General features: G+C 36.8%; 2 protein-coding genes across 3 annotated transcripts; one reads left to right on the top strand and one right to left on the bottom strand.

Annotated features, from left to right (window-relative positions):
- Positions 1 to 16705, bottom strand: LOC114758330 (succinate-semialdehyde dehydrogenase, mitochondrial). Its single transcript, XM_028947378.1, has 20 exons — positions 16437 to 16705; positions 15819 to 15932; positions 15321 to 15420; positions 14329 to 14377; positions 12613 to 12700; positions 12353 to 12463; positions 5304 to 5366; positions 5083 to 5193; positions 4279 to 4344; positions 4119 to 4196; positions 3928 to 4005; positions 3401 to 3467; positions 2991 to 3076; positions 2711 to 2743; positions 2576 to 2608; positions 2048 to 2148; positions 1694 to 1779; positions 1420 to 1526; positions 1260 to 1337; positions 1 to 381 (listed from the first exon to the last, which is right to left on the bottom strand). Exons 1-20 carry the CDS (start codon positions 16554 to 16556, stop codon positions 343 to 345), a joined length of 1608 nt encoding a protein of 535 aa, XP_028803211.1. The 5' UTR covers positions 16557 to 16705; the 3' UTR covers positions 1 to 342.
- Positions 16706 to 19695: 2990 nt separating this feature from the next.
- Positions 19696 to 25966, top strand: LOC114758338 (ALA-interacting subunit 3-like). Of its 2 annotated transcripts, none has more exons than XM_028947397.1 (8): positions 19696 to 19985; positions 20510 to 20581; positions 20689 to 20763; positions 20846 to 20959; positions 22254 to 22324; positions 23516 to 23813; positions 24623 to 24912; positions 25555 to 25966. In XM_028947397.1, the coding sequence occupies exons 1-8, from the start codon at positions 19947 to 19949 to the stop codon at positions 25607 to 25609; spliced, it is 1014 nt and encodes a 337-aa protein (XP_028803230.1). In that variant the 5' UTR covers positions 19696 to 19946; the 3' UTR covers positions 25610 to 25966. The 2 variants fall into 2 exon arrangements, with proteins under 2 accessions (XP_028803230.1, XP_028803224.1); XM_028947391.1 differs by having other exon boundaries at positions 19697 to 19985; positions 20523 to 20581.
- Positions 25967 to 26425: the final 459 nt, after the last annotated feature.

The following is a 26425-nucleotide window of genomic DNA, read 5'->3' as shown; positions in this document are numbered from 1 at the left end:
TAAAAGTTGCAACAATTTGCAGCATTTTCAGCTTCACGTCCCTCAAACATGAATGCAAGAGAAAAGAGAAGGGCGAAAAACGTGCGAGAAGCTTGGTCGTACGAAGTGCCTCAGAAGTAAAATTGCAGAAGAAAAGATACTGACAAGAGGTAAATTAGTCCAAAAGTACATTCCCAGCCTGCACTTATTTATATACACAGAGGCTATGCTTCTGCATGCTTCTTCTGCAATGGCTACACACAAGAATCACTCCCTCTTCCAAACTCCAAATGCATTTGAAAAGCTTATTGACCAGTGCCCATGATCATACCTCGGAATCGGAACACGACAACGCCTTGCAGTTCAGTCTTTGTTCATGTTTCCCAAGCAGACATATTTGATCTGGAGAGATAATTGATAAGTGAAGATCTTTATGTTATTATCAGGTTAAATTTTGTGAAAATAGACAAAATAAATGATAAGGTAATATATTCTATATGTTTCACAAAGTCTAAATCATAGACAAACCCCTTGAATCTTGGTTATGTGCAGATAACTTTTTTGATCTTTAGAACTTGACAAGAAGCCCAATAAACTTTTAAATTTATACATGTAACTTCCTTGCGTTATTTCATAGATGAAAATGTACGTGATATGCACCACCGAACCGGTTGGTTTAGTGGTATGGGTGGGCGTGTGTGGGGTGTGTGGGTAGGGATTCGATCCCCTCTCTTGTAACCGAAAAAAAAAAATGTACGTGATATGCAACAAAATAGAGGATTTATTTGCATATGACATAAAGTTTAAAAGGGCTATTTGTAAATAATTCAAATATTAAGGGAGCTATCGATACATGAATAAAATTTAAGGTGTATAGTCAATAACATATTATGCTCTATTAATAAAATAATGGATATTAACAAGGGGTTATGTGTAAAAATTTGACAGCTTATGAGGCTTTTTTACTGGGAAAGGTTTTGAACTATACTATAACAATACTGTTTAATTTCCACAACGCTTCCAGAGCTTTAAAGTGTCAGCAGGTGCTTTAGATCAATGTGAAAATGGTCATTGGGCAAGATTCCAAGGATACAACTGCCCTCGAGGCTTTCGTAAGTATGAGGTTGTGAGGTAAAAGGTACAATGGGTGTGCGGATTATGACCCAAAAAAAAAAAAAACTGCCTAAGTTGCAATTGATGATGGTAGGGTATGATCATGAATCAGTTCTGATTTCCGAACCAGAGGGTTAAAAAACACAACATCTTAGAGTCGCACTTACCTCCAAATATTCATCCATGCCATATTTGGAGCCTTCTCTTCCAAGGCCAGACTGTTTAACACCGCCAAAAGGAGCAACCTGTATCAATGATTACGGGTAAATAAGTCCATCCAGAAATACATCTCCATTTATTTCTTAGTGAATATGCAATAAGAAGCACCTCTGTTGAAATTATTCCTTCATTTACACCGACGAGTCCGTATTCAAGAGCCTCAGCAACACGCCAAGAGCGTTGAACATCGTTTGTAAAGATATATGAACCCAACCCTTCATGCATGTTCAGAGCAAGATCCCATAACACGGGCAACAAATGTTGATTGTCAATACTATATAATGAATGGTATGGTGAAAATAGCATATAATGGAAGAAAAACAACAGTTCGCTACAGGGCTGCTTGAAAAACCAAAATAAAAAAGATAGCAGTGAAAGCAACCTGCATTAGTGTCGTTGGCGATTTTGATGGCCTCCTCCTCAGTTTTAAATCTCAGAAGAGGAGCAACTGGTCCAAATACTTCCTCTCTAACAAATCATACAAGTTGAATTTGACATAAAGAGAAGGTTCCACCCGATTGATTCACATCAAGGTAATATTTTGCTGAATAAAAACAGTTCATCGCTACGAAAGTCTAATATGTTAAACAGCAACGAATCACAATCACATTATAACATCTAACTGACATGTGTCAAGGTAATATTTGTTCAAATAAAAATGGTTTGTAAACTCAGAAGTCTGAAGTGTTAAACAGCAAAAACTCAGAATCACACGATACCATCTTAAAAGGTTTACCTTGATATGCGCATCTCATTGTTGACATCAGTGACGACTGTAGGTTCATAAAAAGTTAATCCAAGGCTGTGTCTTTTGCCCCCTTGAATTACTTTTGCCCCCTTCACATAAAAAGGGAATAGATAATCAGATTTTCCAGATAATGCTATTTTACATGCTCATCTATCTTACAAGGTTTACCTAAAAAAGGAAAGAAAGAACAGCATAAATTTGATTTAGCCAACAAACCACATTTAACATTTTGGTTCAAGCGTCCAATTTAGTGCCAAAAATACCTTCGATGGATAAAATCTCCTACTTTTGAATACAAGATAATATAAAAATCCAAAAATTATCCAATCAAGAGTTAGCAATCCTTGAGGAGACATGAGCTGCACATCAAAAATGCATTTTGTTGACAGAAACGAGATGTTACTTAGCCTATAGTAGCTTCATTATTCAAGTTCAACAGACTAAGAAGAACGTACCAAAGAAATATAACGGAAATAAAGTGTAGAATCACTGTAAAGAATGGAAAAGGGAACAAACCTTGGAGATGGCATCATGAAGTAAAGATTCAACCTGTCATTATATACAAAGGTCACAAAGATCATCTGAGCAAGTTAGAGAAGACACCCAGCCATATTGCATAACAGAAACAATATTACCAAGAGGAGGACAAACCTTTTGCACAGCAGCTTCATTGATTAGAGGTCCCTGTTTAGAATGAACAATTGGGTCATAACATATACTAGAAGGCTTATCATGTAAAATCTTAATCTGGAAGAGAGCTCTAAAGACTAGTGACAAGAAAAACAAGTACAAGAGTGGAAGATCGAAATATCATATCCATACTGGCGATTGTAAGATAGTCAGGGCTCCTAAACATAATAGTTAACACAGTACGGAGGCAAGAAAAGCAATCTCCACAGAAAGCCAGCTGAAAATAGGGGGGGAAATATACCTGAACCACACCTTCACTAAAACCGTCCCCAACTTTCATATTCTTAACAGCATCAAGGAGAAGAGTTGCAAATTTCTCATAGATACCTTCACAGAAAAGATTGGTTAGTAAAACGGAAGAGAGAAAAGCAATGTGTCCAAAATAGGACGCCACTCATTTGAGTGAAATATCATACAAGATTATCATAGATATGACTGAACCACTGCCTCTTCCTCTCCTTTTTACCTTGTCATCTCTGAGTTTTCTTTTTTTTTTTTTTTCCCCTTTGTTTTTTTCCAGCCGGGGGGGGGGGGGAGGGCAGGGGTTTGGTTTAAAATGTCCTCACATGAATTCACAGGCAGCAAACATTCAACAATCACTTGAAGAGAAAAAGGTAGAGTAATTGTAAATAGATAGTTTATTAATCTAACCTTCTTGCACTAGAATTCTATTTGCACATACACATGTTTGTCCACTAGCACGGAACTTTGCTGCAACCTGCAATTAATGAATAAACATAATCACGTCCTCGGAGGACAGAGATTCTTATACACCTTTGACACAAATCAAGAAGGAGCCCTTCTCCAAAAACCAAGTCATACTTCTAGGTTCTAGTAATTCAAAAATATATATATCTATTACGGATTACAACAGGTTATGATTATTTTTCCCATATTTTGGGAACAAAGAAGACCTCAAGGCCATGGGAGTATGGATGGGATAGAAAACGTGCGGCAAGGCATCAAACTCTTGACATCCAATTCACCTCACTCTTAATGACTGGGCTAGTGCCATGTAAGAAATGAGCTTCTTGGCAATTAATCACTTGTTACATTATGAAAGATTTTAGGCATTGCATGCATAGAAATGTTAAAGTTAGCCATGACACGTACAGATAAAATAGCATCTTAGACAAAGTCGTCAACCACCATATGCATGGACATCATGTCTAACTTACAGTTCCTTTTACTGCCACATCAAGATCAGCATCATCAAATATTATGCAAGGGGCATTGCCACCAAGTTCCAGAGATACCTAGAAAAGTATTAAAAAGAAAAAAAAAAAAAAGAAGAAGGGAAAATATCAATTGAGCACAATGGAATCGAGATTCTGTATTTTAGGAAATGTACGGCAGCATATATGCTTACTCTTTTAACTGTTCCAGCAGCACCTGCCATCAACTTTTTTCCAACTGCAGTTGAGCCGGTAAATGTGATTTTCCTTACCTAAACAATTTTGATGTGGAAATAAACTTGTTTAGATTGCATCCTTAAAAGTCCTAATACATTCACAACACGGAGATAGAACCTGCGGACTTGCAAGTATAGCATCCCCAATTTCAGGAGCATTTCCCATAACTACATTCACAACACCCTGTACCAATAAAATGTTAGGACCATTAGAATCACACAAAAGACACAGAGGAACTGGAAAAGATTGTTCATGGGAGAAAGAAAGAAAGGAGAAACAGGCAGAAAGAAGCCTATAAACATACGCCATGATATAAAATGTAAAACCAAAAGGTTGATTCGTGTAAAATTTATGCAATCTACCAGAAGAAATTGACGATGATTGAGGCCCTCATAAAGGAGCCAACTTATCGTTTCTTTTTGTATAAGCAGACTTACTCTAGGTGTCCTCTGTGTAAGATCCACAATCATGGAGTACATACTACAAGGATAAACTGCAACAACTGACGTGTTGAACCGACCAAAAAAACAAAATTGCCGTAGGCTTCTATATTAGTAGTGTTTGAAGAGGGGAACTACAGTAAAACCATACAATAACAACAAAAATATATCCCACTAGGTAGGTCGGCTACATGGATAGTACAACGCTATTGAACTCTATCTAAGGCCAAATCTTTGGATGTATTGTTAATTGAAAAATCTCGCTCAGTAAAACCATAAATGTAATAAAAATTTTGACACAGAGGCATTGTAAATTGTAAATTACACAATAATTAAATCTTTAGGAACTCTTATTAACATCAAATGCATTACATAACCACAAATGAACTTACTAGAACATAAAAAAACGGGGGAAAATATCACATTGAAGATAATGAACTCTAGTTATGTCATAACATTATATGTATAAGAAAGAAACTACCGCTGGTATTCCAGCTTGAATCGCAAGCTCTGCTGAAGCCAAAGCTGTGAGAGGAGTAAGTTCAGAGGGCTTAACGACCACTGTACAGCCACATGCAAGGGCTGGACCGACCTAACATAAGACAACACATTTTTGATATCGCCGTTTACTAATCATTGCTCTTGAAAACAATTGAACATGCATGTGAACTTCTCAACACAAAAAATTCTAAAGGGAATTACCTTTCGGGTAATCATAGCCAAAGGAAAGTTCCAAGGTGTGATAGCACCAACAACCCCTACAGGCTATAATTGACGTCCATTAGGAAAAATGGGCCAATATTAAATATTAGAATTATATGCTAGAATTTCATGTTCTAAGAGAAATAGTAAAATCTCAATCTAAAATAACCTACATAAGACGACCAAAAACTGTCCAACCATGAAAAGTCAAAATAGACACATGGCATGCAAAGTAACAATGACCAAGCAAAAGTCTAAAGAGTCAGGAAGAGGCACTAAAGACACAGATGTGTAGTGGCAGTTAGATGCCATTTAATATTAACTTTTCAAATAGAAAGCATATGCATATGATAACAACGTCTGTTTAACCCAGCCGCTCAAAATTTAGTGACACTGTGTACATCCAATATTTTGAGCTCATGCAAGCAGCAAGGTACCAGATACAAAAGTACATATTTATATACCCAAACCAATCCCCAATCTCATTGTTTTAAATGATGTATTGAGATTATACAGAAAAGCTAAATGATCAATGAACCAGCAAAAGAAATCAGCAAAATATAATCTGCATATATCACCAGAAGATGATTCAAGGAACTAGAGTTACGTTAACATGCAAAAAGAAGAAACAAATCCTGGCTCCTCTGTACCTCTCTATGCACTCAAATTAAGTTTTTTTTAATATAATTTGTGTTATTGTATGTCAACTGTAACTGTATGCCAATCTAGTGCAACCCATATTCCGAAGCATTAGATGACCCTTTGAAAATGCGCACTAGGCATTTAAGAGTATGATTGAGTAATGGGGGAAAGAATTTCAAATTTGGGAGGTACAGTGTAACTTAAATGCACCAGTTGCCAGGGGTAACCTGATAGGAGAAATGTGAAACTCTGGTAAGCCTTTAGTAAGACAAGAAAGCTTGGTTGTGAACATTAGCTTTCACAGTGGAAGTGCATTTGAGATAAAAAGGCTAAAAGCAAAGTCTCTTAGTAAATGGAACTCTTTTCATACTGAGTTTGAAAGGATTTTGGAAAATTTAGGAAAGAGTGCTTGCAGAGCAATTGGATGAAGGAGGAATATGTAAGATAAGTCTATATAAACTGTTAGGGGTCTATCCACGTGAAGCTCAGAGTTGTCAATTAAAATTCATGACAGCCATGACTAAGAACATAGGCACTACCTGCAAATTCAGTGCACAGTGTATTGGGCGGAATTTATGGGAGGTATGCCATTATGAAGGTTTATGCACATTGGAGACATGTATGTTTCATTGTCGGTTTGACGGTCAAGGATGTCATGTTTAAAAGGGATAACTTGGAGAATGGTCAGGCTTGACTGTTGACTCCTCCAGAGGGATAAGGCTACGGAGAAGAAAGCAAGCTTAGTCAAAACAACCGCTTGCTTGAGGAACAGTTTTTCTGTTTTGCTAATTGTTTTTAATTATAGCGATCTCCTCTTAATGTACAAGAGAGATCTTTTAGGTGTTGCTTCTTAACTAGATGCAACTCTATTTGAGACTTTTTACTTAATGTAAATAAATTAATAAGTAATAAAAGCCATGAATTCAGAAGGCACCTTGTTCATTTTGGTCACATACATATAAGTGAACGAAGTAAACACATTGAATTTTGTGTTAGAAATGTTAAATCTAACCCCAATGCTTTGACATGAGTTGTGATAGTGAATATCAAACTGCACTTATTATAGTGTGGTACGTTTCTGTAATCAGAAACGCAGAATGAGGGAGAAAGAGAGAATTAGGGAGAATAGGAGAGAGGGAAGGGATAGGAGAGAACAGAAAGGTAGGAGAAAATGAGGAACAAAGAGAATTGGAGATAATCCTGGCTTTATTAGCAATGCACATACCTCTGATCTAGTCCAGCGAATATCCTTTTATAGAAGGAAAACGGAAAAGAGAAATATAACTAACTAACTGTCACTAATATACGGAAACTAAGAATCCTAATCTAATGACCCATCTACCCTTACTTAGGTTACACGTATTATGATTACATAACAATGCCCCCCCCTTCAAAAGATCCTTGCCCTCAAGGATCTTGAATTACAAAGTTAGGAAATTGCTGTTGAAATTGAAATAAGGGCACCCAAGATGCTTCTTCATCAGGTTTTCCCTTCCACTGCACTAGAACTTCAGTAATTAGTCGCTGTTTCCGTCTGCCCACCCTTTTATTCAAAATCTGCTCGGGCTCTTGAACCGTAGGGAGTTCAGGGAAATCAATAGGTGGATGTCTAGGTTTGACTGAGGGGTCAGGACATAGCTTAAGCAGTGAAATATGAAAAACAGAATGTATTCTAGTGTGCGGAGGGAGATTCAGCCTATAAGCAACTTTACCAATCCTGTCTACGATCTGATAAGGGCCAAAATAACGGGGAGCTAATTTCTGGGAACTTCTAGAGGCAGCAGAAATCTGCCTATAAGGTTGTAATTTCAAGAAAACCCACTGTCCCACAGCAAATTCCCTGTCAATCCTGTGAGAGTCAGCTTTTTGCTTCATGATGTTAGCAGCCCGATGTAGATGATGTTTAAGAATAGCAGTCATCTCTTCCCTAGCAGAAAAACTCCGATCAACTGCTTCAAGGACAGAATTATGAGGCAGATAAGGGGAGTGAACTGGAGGCTTCTGACCGTATAGTAATTCATAAGGAGAAGCCTTAGTGGAAGAGTGGAAGTTAGTGTTATACCACCACTCAGCCTGAGACAACCACCGGCTCCATTCCTTGGGTTTTTCCCAAGTCATGCATCTTAAGTAGGTCTCCAAACAGCGATTAAGAACTTCAGACTGACCATCAGTTTGAGGATGGTAGGAAGAAGATAATTTCTGGTCGACACCCATTACCCTTAAGAATTCCTTCCAGAAGTTACTTACAAAGATGGGATCCCGATCACTAATAATCTCAGATGGTGCACCATGCAATTTAAACACATGATCCATAAAAAATTGAGCTAATGTAGATGCTGAATAAGGATGAGAGAGAGGAATGAAATGAGCATACTTGCTCATTCTATCAATAATGACCCAGATAGCATCTTTTCCATGTGACTTAGGGAGTCCCTCTATGAAGTCCATCGCAACGCTCTCCCAAATGCGACTGGGAATAGGTAATGGTTGTAATAACCCAGGAGAGGCTGTAGTTTCATACTTACACCTGGCACAGGTATCACAATGTTTGACATAGTCAGTGATATCATTAATCATCTTTTTCCACCAGAATAAACTCTTAACCCTTTGATATGTTGCTTGAATCCCTGAATGCCCCCCTTGAGGACCCGTATGTAACCAATCCAGAATCTGTTGGCGAAGAAGTGAATCTGAACCTATCACGAGCTTCCCCTTCCGACGCAATAAATGTCCATCCCAAGAAAAATGACTCCAATGAGCCCCATGCTGTTGTAGTTTCTCCATGAGGGTGGTGACAAAAGAATCATTTTGCCAACTACTCTTAATCTTGTCCAACAACTCAGGAGAGGCAGTATCAAAAGCTAGGTGCATCAACTCCTCCCTTGGCATCCGAGAAAGAGCGTCTGCTGCGGTATTATCATTCCCCTTTTTATACTGAATTTCATAATCAAATCCTGCCAACTTAGAGACCCAGTAGTAACGTTGAAAAGGAGTATGTAGTTGCTGCCCCAACAAGTACTTGAGACTTTGCTGGTCAGTTTTAATAATAAATCGCTTCCTTTCTAAGTACTGATGCCACTGGAGGACAGCAAGCACCAATGCCATTAATTCTTTCTCATAAACTGAAAGTTTTTGGTGCCTAGAAGATAGCCCTTTACTGAAAAAGGCCAACGGCTGCCCACCTTGCATTAAAACTGCTCCTATACCCGTACCACACGCATCAGCTTCCACCATAAAGTCTTTAGAAAAGTCTGGTAGGGCGAGTACTGGAACAGAAGTGAGGGCCTCTTTGAGTGCCTGAAAGGCTTGAGTGGCTTCCTCGGACCATTGAAACCCATTCTTCTGTAACAAGGAAGTAAGAGGGCGAGCCATGATCCCATAACCTTTGATAAAACGCCTATAATACCCTGACAAACCAAGGAAGCCTCGAAGTTGCTTCACATTAGCAGGTTCAGGCCATTCCCTGACTGCCTGAATCTTCTTTGGGTCAGTTGAGACTGTACCATTACTGATAATGTGCCCAAGGTACTCTACGGAGGTGGCAGCAAATGTGCATTTCTCCTCCTTTACATAATAGTGATTGTCCTGTAGAATCTGCAACACAGTCTTCAAATGAGAAGTATGATCTGCAACAGTAGGGCTGTAGATTAGTATATCGTCAAAAAAAACTAAAACAAACTTCCTTAAGTAGGGTCGAAAAATAGCATTCATAGCCCCCTGAAATGTAGCAGGGGCATTGGTTAAACCGAACGGCATAACCAACCACTCATAATGTCCGGAGTGTGTCTTGAATGCTGTTTTATATACATCCTGAGGTTCCATCCGAATCTGATGATAACCAGCCCTTAAATCAAGTTTGGTAAACCATTTAGCCATGCTGAGCTCATCCAACAAATCTTCCACCAGGGGAATCGGATACTGATTCTTTACTGTTCTCTTATTGAGAGCACGGTAGTCTATACACATACGCCAAGATCCATCCTTCTTTTTAACTAAGACTATAGGCACCGAAAAAGGAGAGGAGCTGTCCCGCAAGACCCCCGCGTGCAGTAATTCGTTAACCAATTTTTCAATAATATCCTTCTGTGCTGCAGGATATCGATATGGTTTAACATTGACTGGGTCAGTGCCTTCTTGTAAAATAATGGGGTGATTGTGGCCCTCGCGTAGGGGTGGTAGAGTTCTAGGCTCTCGAAAAACATCCTGAAAATCACTCAAAACAGTTTGCAGCTGAGGAAGATAAGCATTATCAATTTGTGTAACAGAAAAACATTCTAACTCCCTGTCTTTAATGTGAACAAGTTGCAGTAAGAACTTCTGGGTTTCCTGAAGAAGGTAGGACTCCGCAGTCTTGGGTTGGATGATCTTCCATGAGTTAGGAGAATTCGCCTGCAGTTTGCAAACTTGACCACCCTTCCAAAAGTACATGATCATTCTTTCATAATCCCAAAAAGCATTCTTTATGCTTTTGAGCCATTTGACCCCTAAGACCATGTCGTATGTGTTTAAATCCAGGACCCGAAAGTCAAACGTAAAGTCGAGCCCTTGCATTCTCCATTTGAAGTCCTTCCAAACGCCGTGGACTTGTAGTTTCCTTCCCCCTGCTACCTGGACATAAGAAGATGGTGCAGAATCAGTCTTCCAACCAAGTTTTTTCGCAAATGTCAAATCAAGAAAATCATGGGTACTCCCATTATCGATTAAAATCTGTAATTGTCGTCTCCCCACGTGACCCTGAAGCCTTATGGAGTCTGCCTCCTCAACTCCCGTTATCGCATGCAACGAAATCTGTGGCAGGACTTCCTCTTCATTGACAATAAGATCTTCCCCTGATTCCATTTCAATATCTTCATCACCTCCAATTTCGATGAAATGAAGCTGGAGCTTCTGCCTCTGGGGACATTTATGGTCCCTGGAGAATTTCCCGTGGCAGTAGAAACATAAATTTTTTTGTCGATGTTCCGCTTCCTCCTCGGCCGTCAACGCTTTTTGAAGCCGCGGAGCGTTTTTAGTATTAACAGACGGAATCTTGGGAGTGGTCGCATCGAATTTTTCCCTGGTCTGGGATCCATTTATGGCAAGAACCTCCCTATTCGGTGCTGAGGTGTAACGGCTAGGGGGTGCCACCGAGTGGACAGGTGTTGCGATCTTGACATATTTTTCTTGATACGGTTTCTTTCCATGTTGGCGGTCCAAGGTTAATTCTTGCATTCGGGCAAGACTTTTGGCTTCGCTTAGGCTGCGGGGTTTGAACATGCGCACTGGGCCTGCCAATTCTTCCTTAATAAGGTTGAGATACGCATCCACCAGTTGTTCTTCATTCAGGCCCACCTTGACCGAAACCAAGTCAAAATCCTCGTTAAACTCGGCAAGTGTCCCCAAATGCTTCAATTTCAATAAATCGCCCATCGGCGATTCATAAGATGGCCCGAAGCAGTCCTTAACAAGCTGGACGTATTCCTCCCAAGGTGGTGTGTTTCCATTCCACCGTTTCTCGTATGCCAAATGCCATTGGAACGCGCGATCGTCAAGATGCAAACTAGCGATCTTGACCTTGGCGTCTTCAGGTGTTTCATCCAGCTCAAAGAACCGTTCGCACTTCAGAATCCACGACAGCACGTCGCCGCGAGAAAATCTTGGAAACTCCATTTTTGTAAATTGGGTCGCTCGCTGTCGCCCATTTCCGTTGGCCCGTTGCCCGTTACGCGGTTGTTCCAAGGTGCGGAGGGCCGTGTTCACTTCGTCGATATTGCGCGCCATCGTCTGAATCTGCGTCGATAAGTGGAAGACAGATTCTTGGAGTGTAGCGACGGTGCCGAGCTGTGTTTCGACGACTTGGAGTCTTTCATCCATTACTGGGTCGGTTGATCTTGATCGGGTGGTGACCATAAAGATTCAGATGCGCAGTGCGGGTCCGAGGAGCGATCGCTCTGATACCACTTGGTACGTTTCTGTAATCAGAAACGCAGAATGAGGGAGAAAGAGAGAATTAGGGAGAATAGGAGAGAGGGAAGGGATAGGAGAGAACAGAAAGGTAGGAGAAAACGAGGAACAAAGAGAATTGGAGATAATCCTGGCTTTATTAGCAATGCACATACCTCTGATCTAGTCCAGCGAATATCCTTTTATAGAAGGAAAACGGAAAAGAGAAATATAACTAACTAACTGTCACTAATATACGGAAACTAAGAATCCTAATCTAATGACCCATCTACCCTTACTTAGGTTACACGTATTATGATTACATAACATAGTGCATTGCATTGCGTTGGGTGCAGACTGATATTCCTTCCTTGATGCCTCGAACGCACACAGCACAACCGATTGTAACTATGCATGAATAATAATATTGCATAGAAAGCTACAAAACTGTGAAAACTAAGACGCCAAACAAATACCAAGTTCACCTGTTTTAAAACAAATATTCGTCGATCAGATAGTGGTGCAGGAATTATATCTCCATATACACGCCTTGCCTCCTCTGCTGAAAACTCAATAAAACTAGCCCCATAATTTACCTGCAGACAGTCACCTTCATTAAGCGATGTGAATAATGAAAATCAACTGGGGAAAATATTTAAGAATGGGAAAGAAAATCCTAAAATGACATGCCAACCAAATAACAAAGTATTCAATGCGGCAATGCCCAAAAGGCTATCTATGGTACCTCAGCAATAGATTCTTTAAGAGGCTTTCCTTGCTCTAAGGTTATAAGTTTTGCAAGCTCTTCCTTGTGTGCCATTAGCAAATCATACCTTGAAAGCAACGAGGAGGAACTTAACAGCATGAAATTATTGTCAGCACCAAAAAAATAAGCAAATTAAACTCCATGACTTATATCTGTAATTGTATAGATATTGTGGTTTGTAAATATAGATAATCTAGTATAATAATTCCTGATTACAGGAGAGAGATTCTCAGGTAGATTGAATATGCATCACAGTCTCCTATCTTTTCCTTATATCTTAGGATCCCTGCTTTCCTCTTTTTCTTTTGATAAAAGGATCCCTGCTTTCCTCTTGTTGTATATATCTTGGTGTAATCCCTACTCCGAAATAATAAGATATACTGCCTCTGTTTTACAGATGTCCAATACAACATATCAACACACATCTAGTGTGTCATCATGTCTGCGTTGGAGAATAGAACTCTGACATCTAAAAGTAACAACAAAATGAAGGGTGTGTGTGTGTAAGCTTGTGGCAATCCTAACCAAGTAGTCTAAGCTATTTTAGTGACACGGATAAGTCCAAACACAAATCTATACAAAAGTTAACACAATATCAGAGCCTATCGCACTGAGATTTAAGAACCCCATTAGAAAAGAAATGTACCTAAAGCCACTGAGATTCAAAGGCATAAACTTAGGCAAAAACATAAAGGCTGCGACCTATGCTTCTGAGACATAAAGAGCACAAGCCTAGGCAAATAAAGGGAAAAAAGAGTAAATGGGGAAGATGAAGAGTTGTGGCAATCCTAACCAAGTAGCTCAAGTTAAAATGCTTCAATAGGATAAGTGCTAAGTATAATTTCCCAAGAACATAACCTAATATCTTATGCTACTCAGAGACATACTAGAGAATTTTCTGTAAACACTAGCAGCAGAGTAAGCCCCTTTTTTATTAAAGACAACTGAATGATATAAGCAATTTCCGGTTATTTATTTTCTTTTTAAATTAGTTTAAATGAGTAAATTTTATAAGAGCATAGCTTCAGATTTATTATCAATTCTCACCAAAAGTAAATACAAAATATGATGTTAAACATTCAACAACATTGATGCGAAAAGGTGTGTATAGGCGTATACATATTTATGCAAGTGGACAGTGAAAAAAATGGCCCTGCTACTAACCAAATGCGCCAAAAGAAAATATTGGTTTGATCAGTTGGCAAAAAATGGTGCTGCACAATGAACACAGTCATTCCATTCCACCGATTTTTTGCCACATTATGTGAAAATCGAAGGAATATTTTCAATGTAATAATATGGAAAAGCTTCCTGCCATTGTATCAAAATAACAAAAATATTTCCACCTTCATGTTCTCTCGTTCTTTAAATTAAATTTATATACCTATTTGCAGTCAATAGGTTTAATGCTGACGTTGCCCAAACCTTGTGAGAGTTCTTTGAATAATAGTAGCTAAAGAGAGTTCACTTATGTACAGGAGGATCAGATAAGCACAAAATTTCTACGTAGTACAACAACACTGAGAATCAAACAATATGTGTTGTACCAATACCGCATGAAGAGGTAGCATGTATGGCAGAAATATCTAAATCAAAGTAGACGAACAGTAGACAAAATTGTCACACAATCACCAGATAGCTGGTGTAATTCCTTAAAATCAGGTGGTTTATAAATTCAACAGCAACCAAGTATACCATTTTCTCAGAAGTTTACCCCTCTCAGCAGCAGTGGTTTTGCTCCAAGCTGCACATAAGGACGTTTAGCTATTTATATATTTTACATAACCAAAAGAGACCAACAGCAATAAATCCTTTTAGTATCTACAGATAAATGGATTGAGATGAATATGGAACTAAGAGCCCAAACATCATAAACATATCAGCGCAGGGAAATTGGGGAATAACATATCAAAAGCTACACCATTGAGCCAAATCAAAACAGATTAAAATCACCACCAACTATAAATCTAAAATAATTCAACCACTCATTTCATGCAAGTGCATCATTAAAATATGTTACATAAATTGGTGAACGTATCCCAGTTACCATGCTATAGGAATATCATATGTACTAATGTCGAACTGCGTTAATTGAAATGCGATTGAAAATTGGAAATTTATGCATGTCCTTTCACCATAAACAAACATAAAATGCAACAAGGCCTGTTTGATCCATTTTGCTCGCACAAGAAACGAGATATGCTATATATGCACTTGTCATCATTACTCAATGATATTTATTCTCCTTTTTTTTAAAAAGGATACAAAAGTCATCTTGCTTATTTCTTTTTCCTTTTCATTACTTTTTTCATTTTGTATGCCGGAAAGCTTCTAGCTTTGCACCTATCCTTAAGATTACGATAAAAGAGAAAAAGAAAAGGAAAAATTTTTGGGAAGAACTTTGAGCAACTAAAGAAACAAAACATGTCCAGAAAACAACAGGCCTAAAATTTCACTGGGTTAATTTCCCCCCCAGAGAAAGCTAGACACAGACACACGAAATAGTGTGTGGAAAAGACACAATTTAGTGTTGAAGCTCATAATTAAGTGCTTAAGCGATTTAATGTCATTTAAGCACATATAAAAAATATTCAAACAATTATGAGAGTATATTATCTCGATTTTCTGTAATGTTCCTGCATTGATCTCAATCAAAGTATATATCCTGAAAGTATGAAATCCCATACATTGATATGCATCATAGGCTGAGGATATCGCATCGTTCGTCTCTCTTCCACCCATGCATGCAATATCTGCTATAGATTCACCAGTAGCTGGATTATAAACCTGCATGACATTGAAAACATTTTAGTGTAAAATTTAAAAGATTCTTACGAACATCATAGAATAATAAAACAAAGGGGTATCTAAGACAAACAAGAACAGGTGTCCGAAATTGCAGCTCTAGACTTCTCAAATAAAGAGGGTGAAGAAAAATTCAGCAGTATCACCTGATAAAAGTACAAACTACATATCCTCCTTTTCAGTTTAAACAAAATAGGAAGAAAAGAGCTAGCAATGGGGCTGCAAAACCTGACAATTAAACGTTTAAAGAAGATTTGCCAAGAACTAACACAATCAGAAGAAATTAATGATAAAAGAATTAAAATAGCTAAACCCAACACCTTTTCCCGACCATATCAAAGTGATTCGTGGTCTTGCCATCATAATAGCAATTGCCGTACCTTTATGGTTTTGCCATCGTAGGCATCACTCCATTTGCCTCCAACAAGGCCCTGAGTCCGCAACAGGCCAGAACTATTAAGCTGAGAAGCAACACTTTTTGCATCCATGCTCATCTGGAATTCAAACTCCACATTTAGACACTAAAATGTCGAAACTTTATGCATACGTGACAAGCGTGTCGAATAAAAATTATCAATGGTAGTTAAAATCTATACTGGATTTCAATTCAACTTCTTTCACCCAAAAATGGACTCTTTTTTCAATCATGACATTTGAATAGAAGACTTCAAAAGATGCAGGCTGCCTGTACGTCTCGTGAACATAGCTGACACATGCAAGCATACGGGCAGGAGAGAAGAGAGGGAAATAGTGGAAGTTTGTAATCGAAATTCAGTAGCCATAAAACCTCTTCTAATTACGAATAACATAAAAGGGCGACAGAAACATAATTACTAGAAGAGATTTGCACACTGTGGGCTTATAAAGATGAGGCTGTACGGGCGATGGCAAACTTCGTTTGCAAATTTTTTTCAGAATCCACGAAATGGATATAATGTATCTCATTGCAGAGTATTCAGACCAACATATAGATATATGAAGAAAAAAGCTGGGCTTGCCTGGCGAGCGAAGGAAGGAGTGGTGGTCTGCATGGAAAGCAAGAGTGAACAGCGAGGGATGAGCTTCCAAGATCCCATTGGTGATAAGCGTAAGGTCAATGCTGCGAAAGCCAGAGTCATTTCTTCGATCTTTTTCGGTTGCTACAGCGAAGCTTCCTTCGTTGTTTGATATACTGGATTTGGATGGATAGTAATATATGTGTAGTCGCTGACAGTATGATCGCAGAACCTGACGCCCTCTCTCTTCTCGCTGAATTGAACGAGCCTTGTGCTCGGATAACTATTCACACAGCCAATTAACAATTTACTGTGAGGTTGGCCACGAAAGAAGCAAAAAGATGGCCCCTTTAATTCAACCACCTTAAAAAAATAATAAAAAATTCATTGTTGGAAACAGTCATGAAAATATATTTGTAACAAGAAGGAAAAGGTGGAAGTAGAAAAAGTTATACAAAAAATCACATAAAAATATCATTCAAAAAAAATCACAGGAAAAAAAAAAAGAACAAATCATGCCGCTAAGCTCTTGGTCAGTTTTTAATCTAAAGGAATTATATATTTGACTAAGAGACAACCATTAACCATCATTCATATGTTGCTCTCAAATTCTTAGATGTGCTGGGATTTGGTTGTTCTCATGTGCAGCAACAGAATATGAGCTCGAGTGAACAACGGACCTTGAAATAGAAAAACTTTACACAATAAATGCTACCAAGGTCCAAACTAAACATACGGCAAAAAAACATTTGGAAACCAGAATTTAATGATCCAAAGTTAGTGCATGTTTGGGGAATCAATGAACAACTTTTACCTCCATTTTAGTGCATGTTTGGGGAATCAATGAACAACTTTTACCTCCATTTTCCTGAAAACATACCTTGTACTACTACCATTCTAAAACTTGGAAAACATGCACAGCAAGCCCGATAGCTACCTACTGTGTGATGCCCAGATTCTTTAGTACTAATCTGCACGAGTGGCTTAGATGGAATTTGACAGTGTAGAATAGTGAACGGAACTTGTCTTGGCCTTTTGGGGCTCATATTTTGCTCTCCTTTGTTGGCTTCTCTGGAGAAGGAGAAATGAGAGAATATTCCAAGCTAAAATCACTCATGATGAGGCCCCTAAGTCATCATATTATAATGGGTAGAATAATGCGTATCCATGACCACTGCCTTTTAGTCTATGAAATGAGAATCCCCAAAACATAACCTGAGACTTCTTTCTAGCTAAGAAGATACTCCCTCCGTTCCTTATTTAATAAGAGACAAATAACCAAATTACGTTGATAAAAAAAACAGTTAAAATTAATTGAGGACAATTAATGTGTAAAAAATATAATGTTTTTTTTCCAACAATACCCCCATTAATAAGGAGAGAGTATGAGAGAAAACAATTAAATTATTGAAAGAAAGAGAAGTGGGAGGGAGAGAGAGTATGAGTTGGAGACAAAATAAATAGGGGTAAAATAGGAAATCAATAAAAAAAATAGAGACAACTTTTAAGTGTCTCTTATATATGGGAACATACCATAAGCATCAAATATCTCTTATGATAAGGAACAAAGGGAGTAATTAACAAGGCATTGAGATGAGAAAAGAATAAATAAATGAGAAGAATATGGAGAAGCATGTTAAATTAAAGTTAATAATGATTGAAAATGATGAAACATTACAGAGAAGAGTTTTATCTCATAAGACGCAAAGTTGTTGTTTTTTTTTTTCAAAGTGATTATGAACTTTGGAAGCAGTCAGACTAGGCCCCTGCAAGCTCACTTGGCGTGTTTTGGGGCTGCAAGCCTTTTTTTCCTCTGAAATGGGTTCCAATCAATTCAAGAGGCTCAGCTTGTGACTTATTACTTGTCAATGTCAGGGTTATGAGAGGCTCTACTAACCAATTTGGACTTTATCTTAGTTTGCTTGTAAATATGATCTCATCTTCTTATGAGCTATTTAAAATATTCCTAATCTCATCACAACAAGGATATGTGAAGAAGCTTTGATGATTCCGGGGGATTTGCTGGCTTACCAAAAGCAAGAGAGTACCCTATCTGAAATTACAAGATGCAACCAGGAAGCATATGCTCTTATTATATACTCCCTTAATATTTAATATAGGACTTAATTCTTGAGTTGATTTTAATCCTAAATATAAAACCTATTTCTCATATTTATTATTTTTTTAAAATTATTCCTATGGATATTTCCTTAACCATAATCAAGTAAAAGAGAGAGGAAATATTAAGGAAGATGATTATAGTGTTTTAGAAAAAACAGGTTATATTTCTTATAATTAACTAACTTACTTGACTTTCTAATCTAATCAAATTAATTAAATAAGTCTTATATTAAGTATCAGAGAAATAGTTTTGTAACTCCACTGTTCTTTTCTTGTTATTAAAAAAGGCATTTTTTTAGCCTTTATTTACATTAATCACAGCTTGAAATATTACCTTGTATTGTTAACATGAGAGTTATTTAATTAATTTGAATGAATTAAAAAAAAATAAATATAGGTTAATTATAACAAATATAATATGATATTTGTAAATTACTTATATATAATATTAGATTATATATCAGTCTATAAGTTAAATAAATTAGTTTAAAATAATATAAAAGACAAAGTGAATTAAAATTTTATATCTAGAATTAAACCTAACTTTTCAATTAGTTTTCATACTAAGAATAAGAAAAAGTATAAAATAGTAATTGAATTTCATTTCATTCTCAGTTTAAGCATTTCAATGGGATGGATGGGATTCAATTTGGATAGTTCATATGCAATGCTGGTTACTCATCCGAATAAAATGTGTGCATGAGTTGCTATAAATTCTATTGATTGTATTTTCGACCAAAAAAATACTACTGATTGTCTTGATATAGTATTAATTAATAATTAATTATATTGATGATTATATTCGATTGATAATTAATGACAGATGGAGTTAAAAGTAAGGAAAAATCCCAAATTTTAAATCAATATTAATTACTATACTCATAAAAAAAAAAACTATACTCAAAAAATAAATAAAAACATATTTTTATAATAATTTTTTATTTAAAATTTTAAAATCTAACAGTCTTTTTTTTTTAATTTTTCTTAAAAAAGTAAAAAAAATGAATGAAAAGCAGCCGTCCAAAGCCGGGATTGTATCGTACTCTTTTCTTTCATTTTTATTTTATTTTATTTTTATTTTGGTTCGTCTCTGTTCCTTAGCTGCTTCTGTCTCTCTCCTCAGAGAGGGAGGGAGGGAGGGTGGTGATTGGCTGGCCTTTGTAATCTTCATTTATCATTTCTTTGTAAAACCCGAATCCCCAAGAGAGGGCTCTTCACCATAGTCTCATATTTGCTCCCATCACAATTGCATTTTCTGTTTACCCATCCCCACATTCCGAGGGGTTTCCATCCCCATCTGTTTGTTGTTTCGGCGTTGAGAAAAAGGAGAAGCCTTTGAATTTTTGGGTTTGGATATGGCATCGACAGGTTCTGGAAGTGCTGGATCCGCTGATGCAGCAATTGGCAGAAAACATACCAAGAGACCCAAATGTATTAATCTCTGAAACTCACTGATTTCGAATAGTTTCTTTTGATTTCCAGAGTTCAGTTTGCAGATACCGACATTTGAATGGTTCTATTATCATGTTTATGTTTACGCCCCCAGTGTGTGTCTGCTATATCGACTTGTGATAAAATTTTGTTATTGTGCTGAGAGAAGAGGAGGGAGAGGCGGTTTGGGATGTTGGCTTCACCTATTTTGATTCTTAGTGTGTGCTAGAGAGGTTCTTGTACCTGCTGCTCAAGCTCATAATTTTTAATGGGGAGGCAATATTGTGCCAAATAGTTGATTAATCTGTGAGCATAAACATCCACTGTAACTTTTGAGACTTAATATTTGAACTTTGTTGTTGAAATGTATATGACATGTACATTGTTTTGTTGTCCTAATGGTGTTCTTCCAAGTTAGATAGTATCTTCTGCTTTAACGACAGCTGCATTTGCGTCGCTTTTTTTTTTTTTTTTTTTTTTGGGGTTAAATCTACCAACATATAACCTAACTGACTAGACACTAGAGTTCTCTTTTAGATTCGAAGTTTACACAACAAGAACTTCCAGCATGCAAGCCGATTCTTACCCCGCGAGCGGTAACTCTACCCTTTCCATATTAGTTGCCCATTATAATATCTTAATCACCATATATTTTGAATTCATACTTTTATGATTAGTATCTAATTTACTTATTTCCCTGCAGGTTATTTCATCATTCTTGATTGTCACTGTTTTCTTCATTCCTATCGGATTTGCTTGCCTATTTGCTTCAAATGATGTATGGGCAACTGTAGTTATGTTTTGTGTTCATGCTTTCTGTTATGTATGATGCTGAGTGGGATTATGTTATTATCTGTCAGGTTGTTGAAATTATTGATAGGTATGACTCTGATTGTATACCAGAAAACTTTAAGACCAACAAAGTAGGATACATTCAGAGCTCTGTCGATAAAACATGCAAGCGGACACTAAATGTAAGTCCCATTGGCTCCCCTTTCTTCTTAACATTTTGTATTCATCATTGTCATAGGGGCAGGGGGAGAACTTTTTGCTCGAAGGGGCCAAAACTATTTCAGGATGTAATACACAATAAATGTTGTTGGTTAAATTTTGAGCATTATAGAATACACACTATATTAGGGATATAGCATTGCAATATATATAATAAAGTATATAGGCTATTGTGAAAGAGATAATACATTGCATTCAATTTTGTGATACTAATAGTGCACTGTGATCCACACAGCCATCACCATTGAGACAATGCCACAACAAACAACAAAAATGGAGCATGATAGGTCTCATTTCATTTCATCTTATCACACTTGTTGGCCAACTTTCTCTTACTTAGAAAACTAATTTTAATTGAAAATAAGTAAAATATGTTGATAATTTAATGCCAATAAAAAATTAGAGCACTTTATCAGACTGATATGTGAGGAGGAACTAAAGATTTGTAATGCAAAGGGCAAGTAGAAACCATTAAATAATAAAACAAAACACTTAAAGTGAAAGTTAAAAAACTGAATGCTGGGTGACTAAACAAATGAGGAAAAGGAAAGGGAGGGGGGGGGGAATAGAGAGAGAGAGAGATTAGTGAACTTGGTGATTCTCACTCTCATTTTAGTCTCTGCATAAACAGGAGAGTGGAAGGAAAAGTCTTTTATGTGATTCTACTTTCCTAAATTTCCTATAGCTAAATTATAGAGTGAGTTTCTCGGAGGTTTTTTTCTTACTCATATTATTCTTGAAAACTTTAGTTGATGTAGCTTATTGTTGATAAATAGCAAGTAACAATCAATAATGCTCCTTCGATCCTAAATATAAGACCCATTTGTAGTGTAATAATTTATACTACAAAATGGGTCTTATACTTAAGTTACACTATAAAATGGGTCTTATAATTAGGATTAAAGGTGTACATTTTTGTCTAGGGTAAATTTATATAAAGATCATCATATGCATGCTACCAACTTTAATGTTTTGGAAAGCCATATGTAAATAGTAAGTAACAATCAGTAATATTTTTGTCATTTCAGGTCGATTAATATCAAGATAATATATACAAAACTTAACGTTTTGGGAACCATCTGGACGTTACTATTTTTAGGGGAGCCATAGTAGAACTTTTCCTTGTAGAATACATGTTTTCTAACTATTCAGGGGGTAGGGAGAGGATGTGTTGCTGGTCATAGTATAAGTTCTGTTAAAATACTTAATAGATAATGGAATTCACACTGTAATGTTGTTATATTTACTTTTAAGCAGGTCACAAAAAATATGAAGTCACCAATATATGTTTACTATCAGCTTGACAACTTCTACCAGAATCATCGGCGGTATGTGACCCTTTTATCACCCACACGCATGTTTGAGAATATATATAATTTTAAGCAGTAAGTGTTCGTATGAAAACATTTTGTCAATTATCGCTGGTTGTTTTCCCATTTTCACATTTCCTGCTGCAGATTGGTATCACACTACAGAGCTTACTTATTTCCCTTTGAAATTGATGAAAAACATTTTCTTTGAGACGGAAAGGGGGTGCTATTGTAGAAGCTGTTGATGTGAACAACCTTTTTAAGACGCTTCTGTCAAGATTATGCTCTAACTTTTTTAACATCTAACTAACTTCTTGTAAGTAATAAAGGACTGAGTTTTCCACTAAGTTTCATTCAAGTCCTGTTGGTTTGGGGGCTTTCTTGAAGGTATAGTAGCTGCATGCCTGTTCGGATTTGGGAGGCTCTTATATCACTCGGTAACTGTGGAAAGGGGAGAAATAGGGGGAAATAGAAGAAGTGGGGTACGGGGGTGGGAAGGGAGAAATGGGGATATAGAGTGGAACAAAGGAGGAACAGAGAGATAGAGGGAGATAGAGGGAGAAAGAGGGAGAAAACAAATACTCTTGTAATATTCAATCACAACATCTTCAAGACACCCAAGGGTTCACAAAGTTAACTGAAAACACATGCTTATATAAATATAAATATAAAGAAAATAATGGAGAGTATCCCTAATTTATCTGCTTACTTTTATATAATATGGATGGCAATTGGTTCTTCAAATTCATGTTGAAACTTTGAATTATGGTCTATACTAATTTTTAATGTTATCAATCTTTTCAACTACTGTGTCAAGAACTAATTATTTGTTTGCCCTTGGTTACGGGAAACAACAAGTTTTTGTCCAAGAATGGAAATAGAAGGAATAAAATTAAATTGTCCAAGAACTATCGGGAAGTTCATTTTTAACCAATCATCTAAGCTGTGAAGAATATATATAGTTAGTGAAAGATAGTTATAAGCCTTGACCTATAGCTCTGATTCTGTCTTCTAACTTAAGGTTTTAAGCAACATCCATGTAAAGATCTTATCTCCATAACATGTTATAAACTTTCATGTCATTTTATTATATATGTCACTAAATTTCAGTCTTAGCGTTGGGATGTTTCTGGTTAATGATGGAAGATAATCCATGTAATTCAATTTTTATAATAGCAACTATTCTAGGGCTGACTTCGTATCATTCAGGTATGTTAAAAGCCGAAATGATGAGCAGTTGAGAGATCCCAAAAAGGGGAATGTAACTGAATATTGTAAGCCTGAAGATCTTTCCGATGGCAGAGCCATTGTACCATGTGGTCTTATAGCTTGGAGTTTGTTCAATGATACATATAACTTCTCCCGTGAAAACAATATTTTGGCGGTGAACAAGAAAGGCATCTCCTGGAAGAGTGATAGGGAACACAAATTTGGAAAAGATGTCTTTCCCATAAACTTTCAGAATGGCTCTCTTATAGGTGGCGCGCGTCTCAATGAATCCATACCTGTAAGTCATATTATAAAACTCTTTTATTGAATGAAGCATCTCCCCTTGTTTGGGGTATTTTGTGTGTGTGTTGGGTTGGGGGGTTTAAGAGAATGAAGCGACTATTTGTCTGTATAATCCTCTTTGTTTACTGGGTCTAGTGCAGTAATTTGAGAATATGTAGGAATATGGCATCTAGTGGTTGCACTGATGTTTACGGATCACGCTATCTGTTGTGTGCATGTGTGACCAATTTTGAAGCTTCTTATTGCTTTTTGATTGAATAAAACTATTCATATAACATTTTCTAAGGTGTTTGGATTGGACTGTCAACTGGCTATATAATTTGGGCGTAGCATTGACTGACTAATACTACACTAATTTATTCGGAGAAGTTACCTGGAAATTCCTGAAAAGCATAGAATATATTTGGTAAATGAGAAGCATAAATGACCAACAATTGATCGTATCAGTTGAGATCTTTTGTTGCCACGAGGACCAACTTATCAGCTTTTGAAGGGTCAGAATTTTGGGTTTAGGGAATATTTAATGAGCAAAAGAGAGGTCAGTTGAACGTGTCACCTGTCTAATTATATGTTGCAATAAACTAAAAACTTTTGTTAATGTAAAAATTTTGTACATGTTTATTTACCCACCTTCATTTAATCTAAACTTCTAGTTTAATTTTTGCTATATTATATTCTGCACTGATTCCCTTGTCATTTTTTGTGACTTGCAGTATATTGCATTCTTCAAAGTTGTCATTAATGTTCTCTATAATTTGCATACTGAGATAAGTTGCTCACTTTTTTGGATGTTGTATTTAACAGCTGAGTGAGCAAGAGGATCTTATTGTGTGGATGCGAACTGCTGCTCTTCCAACTTTTAGGAAGCTGTACGGACGAATAGAGGTTGACCTCAAGGCAGGTGACCAGATACATGTGACAGTGAAGAACAATTACAACACATACAGTTTTAATGGAAAGAAGACGCTTGTACTGTCAACTACTACTTGGCTTGGTGGGAAGAATAACTTTCTTGGCATTGCATATCTGTCTGTTGGAGGACTGTGCTTCTTTCTGGCCATGACTTTTACTATCATATATTTGATCAAGCCAAGGTAAATACTTAAAATGCATGGAAAGTTAAAATAATAATAATAATAATAATAATAAGAAGTCATACTATTTCAAGGCTATTATTTTTATTGTGTTTGAACATTATGTGTACGGGATGGGGCTTCATCATTCTCATCCCCCCTTTCCATCATCCTTTTCTACCAAGCGGGCTTTGAAGTATCTGCTCTGACCAGAACTCAGATAATATAACTAAATGAGGAAGCATCATAATGTGAAAACCACCAGAAGATTCTTTATAAAATTTATTTCCACTATGCTCTAGTTATTGGCATTGAACAAAACCTCTTGGTCAGCAACATATCTAAGGACTGGGTTGTTAACAGAGCACGATGGCGTCGTGTGATTCATATAGCTGACCCTACCTAGTGGGATAAGGCTTGTTGTTGTTGTTATGTTCTAGTTATTGGATGATAATGACCATCATCATCTTAGTCTATTTCAAATGCTAAGGTTCACATAAGGTATATTCTACATCAACTGTCATTTTTCCTCTATTAACGTTGATTGTGTTCCAAATTTCATATCTGTCAGATTCTGTTCAGTAGTTTTCTGAATGGCTATTTCTTTCCCCTAATCATTGTTTACAAAGATCCTAATCTGTCTGCATCTCACTGTGATTCTAGGCAACTTGGAGATCCATCATATCTGTCATGGAATAGGAGTCCTGGTGGGCAATAAGCAGAGATCCTAATTTACTAGTTACCTTCCAAGATTCAAGGCTTGCTTATTTTGCTGTGTCAGGTTTTGTGTGTATCTATGTTGCTTATACGTGCTGGATTCGCTTAAGCAATCACATGATATTATCATCTTTTGTCTGGGTCTTCTATGCTTCATTAATGTAAACATGTGTTGCGTGTGAGAAATAGTATCCAGTATTTCTAGCAGTCGTTTTCTTATACAAACTTGAGAGAAAAAGGAGGGTTCTTGTTTCCTCTTCTGGCTCTGGTAGATTTGTATAGAAGGAATAGAAAGAGTCAAGTGAGGTTTCTTGTTTCCCTTTTTTGAAATGGAGAGACAGATGATTTTCCTTTCATTTCCTTTTCTTCCTGTTTCCCATGTTTGGTCGAAGGCTTATTCGGTTAGCACGAAATAAAGTTAAAAAAAAAAAAGAAATAAATTAATTTGATTTTGTAGATAAGAAATATTGTGTTTACTGCTTTAATGAAGAAGATAGCGAAATACTACCTCCGGTTCTAATTATAAGACCCAGTTGATTTATTTGAGGAGATTAAGGAAGTAAGTTAAGTTAGTTATTTGTGATAAATAAATGTTGTCATTCCTAAAATATCCTTGCTAATTAAGTGTATTTGTTAGAACTATCATTATTAGAAGGACTATCTTGAAAAAAAATGTATAAATATGATAGAAAAAATAGATTGGGATCTTATAATTAGGACCAAATAAAAAGTCAAATGGGGTCTTATATTAAGGACCGAAGGTAGTAGTTACTCTTTTGTGATTGGGTAATAATAACAAATATGTAAAATAGATTTA

This window comes from Neltuma alba, unplaced genomic scaffold (assembly GCF_004799145.2).
Source record: "Neltuma alba isolate B1F8T4 unplaced genomic scaffold, ASM479914v2 tig00001522_pilon, whole genome shotgun sequence".
Classification (NCBI taxonomy): Eukaryota; Viridiplantae; Streptophyta; class Magnoliopsida; order Fabales; family Fabaceae; genus Neltuma; species Neltuma alba.
The sequence above is the reverse complement of the archived record's forward strand: the minus strand, read 5'-3'. Positions and strand labels throughout refer to the sequence as shown.

What these genes read in the sequence shown, in the direction of transcription:
- LOC114758330 (XM_028947378.1), bottom strand. Translation starts at nt 16,556, where the DNA reads ATGACTCTGGCTTTCGCAGCATTGACCTTACGCTTATCACCAATGGGA. An exon ending in GGTAAACTTCTGAGAAAATG is followed by an intron (nt 12,701 to 14,328) that starts GTATACTTGGTT and finishes GTTGCTTTCAAG; the next exon opens with GTATGATTTGCTAATGGCAC. An exon ending in ATGAAGCTGCTGTGCAAAAG is followed by an intron (nt 2,609 to 2,710) that starts GTTTGTCCTCCT and finishes ATATAATGACAG; the next exon opens with GTTGAATCTTTACTTCATGA.
- LOC114758338 (XM_028947391.1), top strand. Translation starts at nt 19,910, where the DNA reads ATGGCATCGACAGGTTCTGGAAGTGCTGGATCCGCTGATGCAGCAATT. An exon ending in ACATACCAAGAGACCCAAAT is followed by an intron (nt 19,986 to 20,522) that starts GTATTAATCTCT and finishes GTTCTCTTTTAG; the next exon opens with ATTCGAAGTTTACACAACAA. An exon ending in GTCTCAATGAATCCATACCT is followed by an intron (nt 23,814 to 24,622) that starts GTAAGTCATATT and finishes TGTATTTAACAG; the next exon opens with CTGAGTGAGCAAGAGGATCT.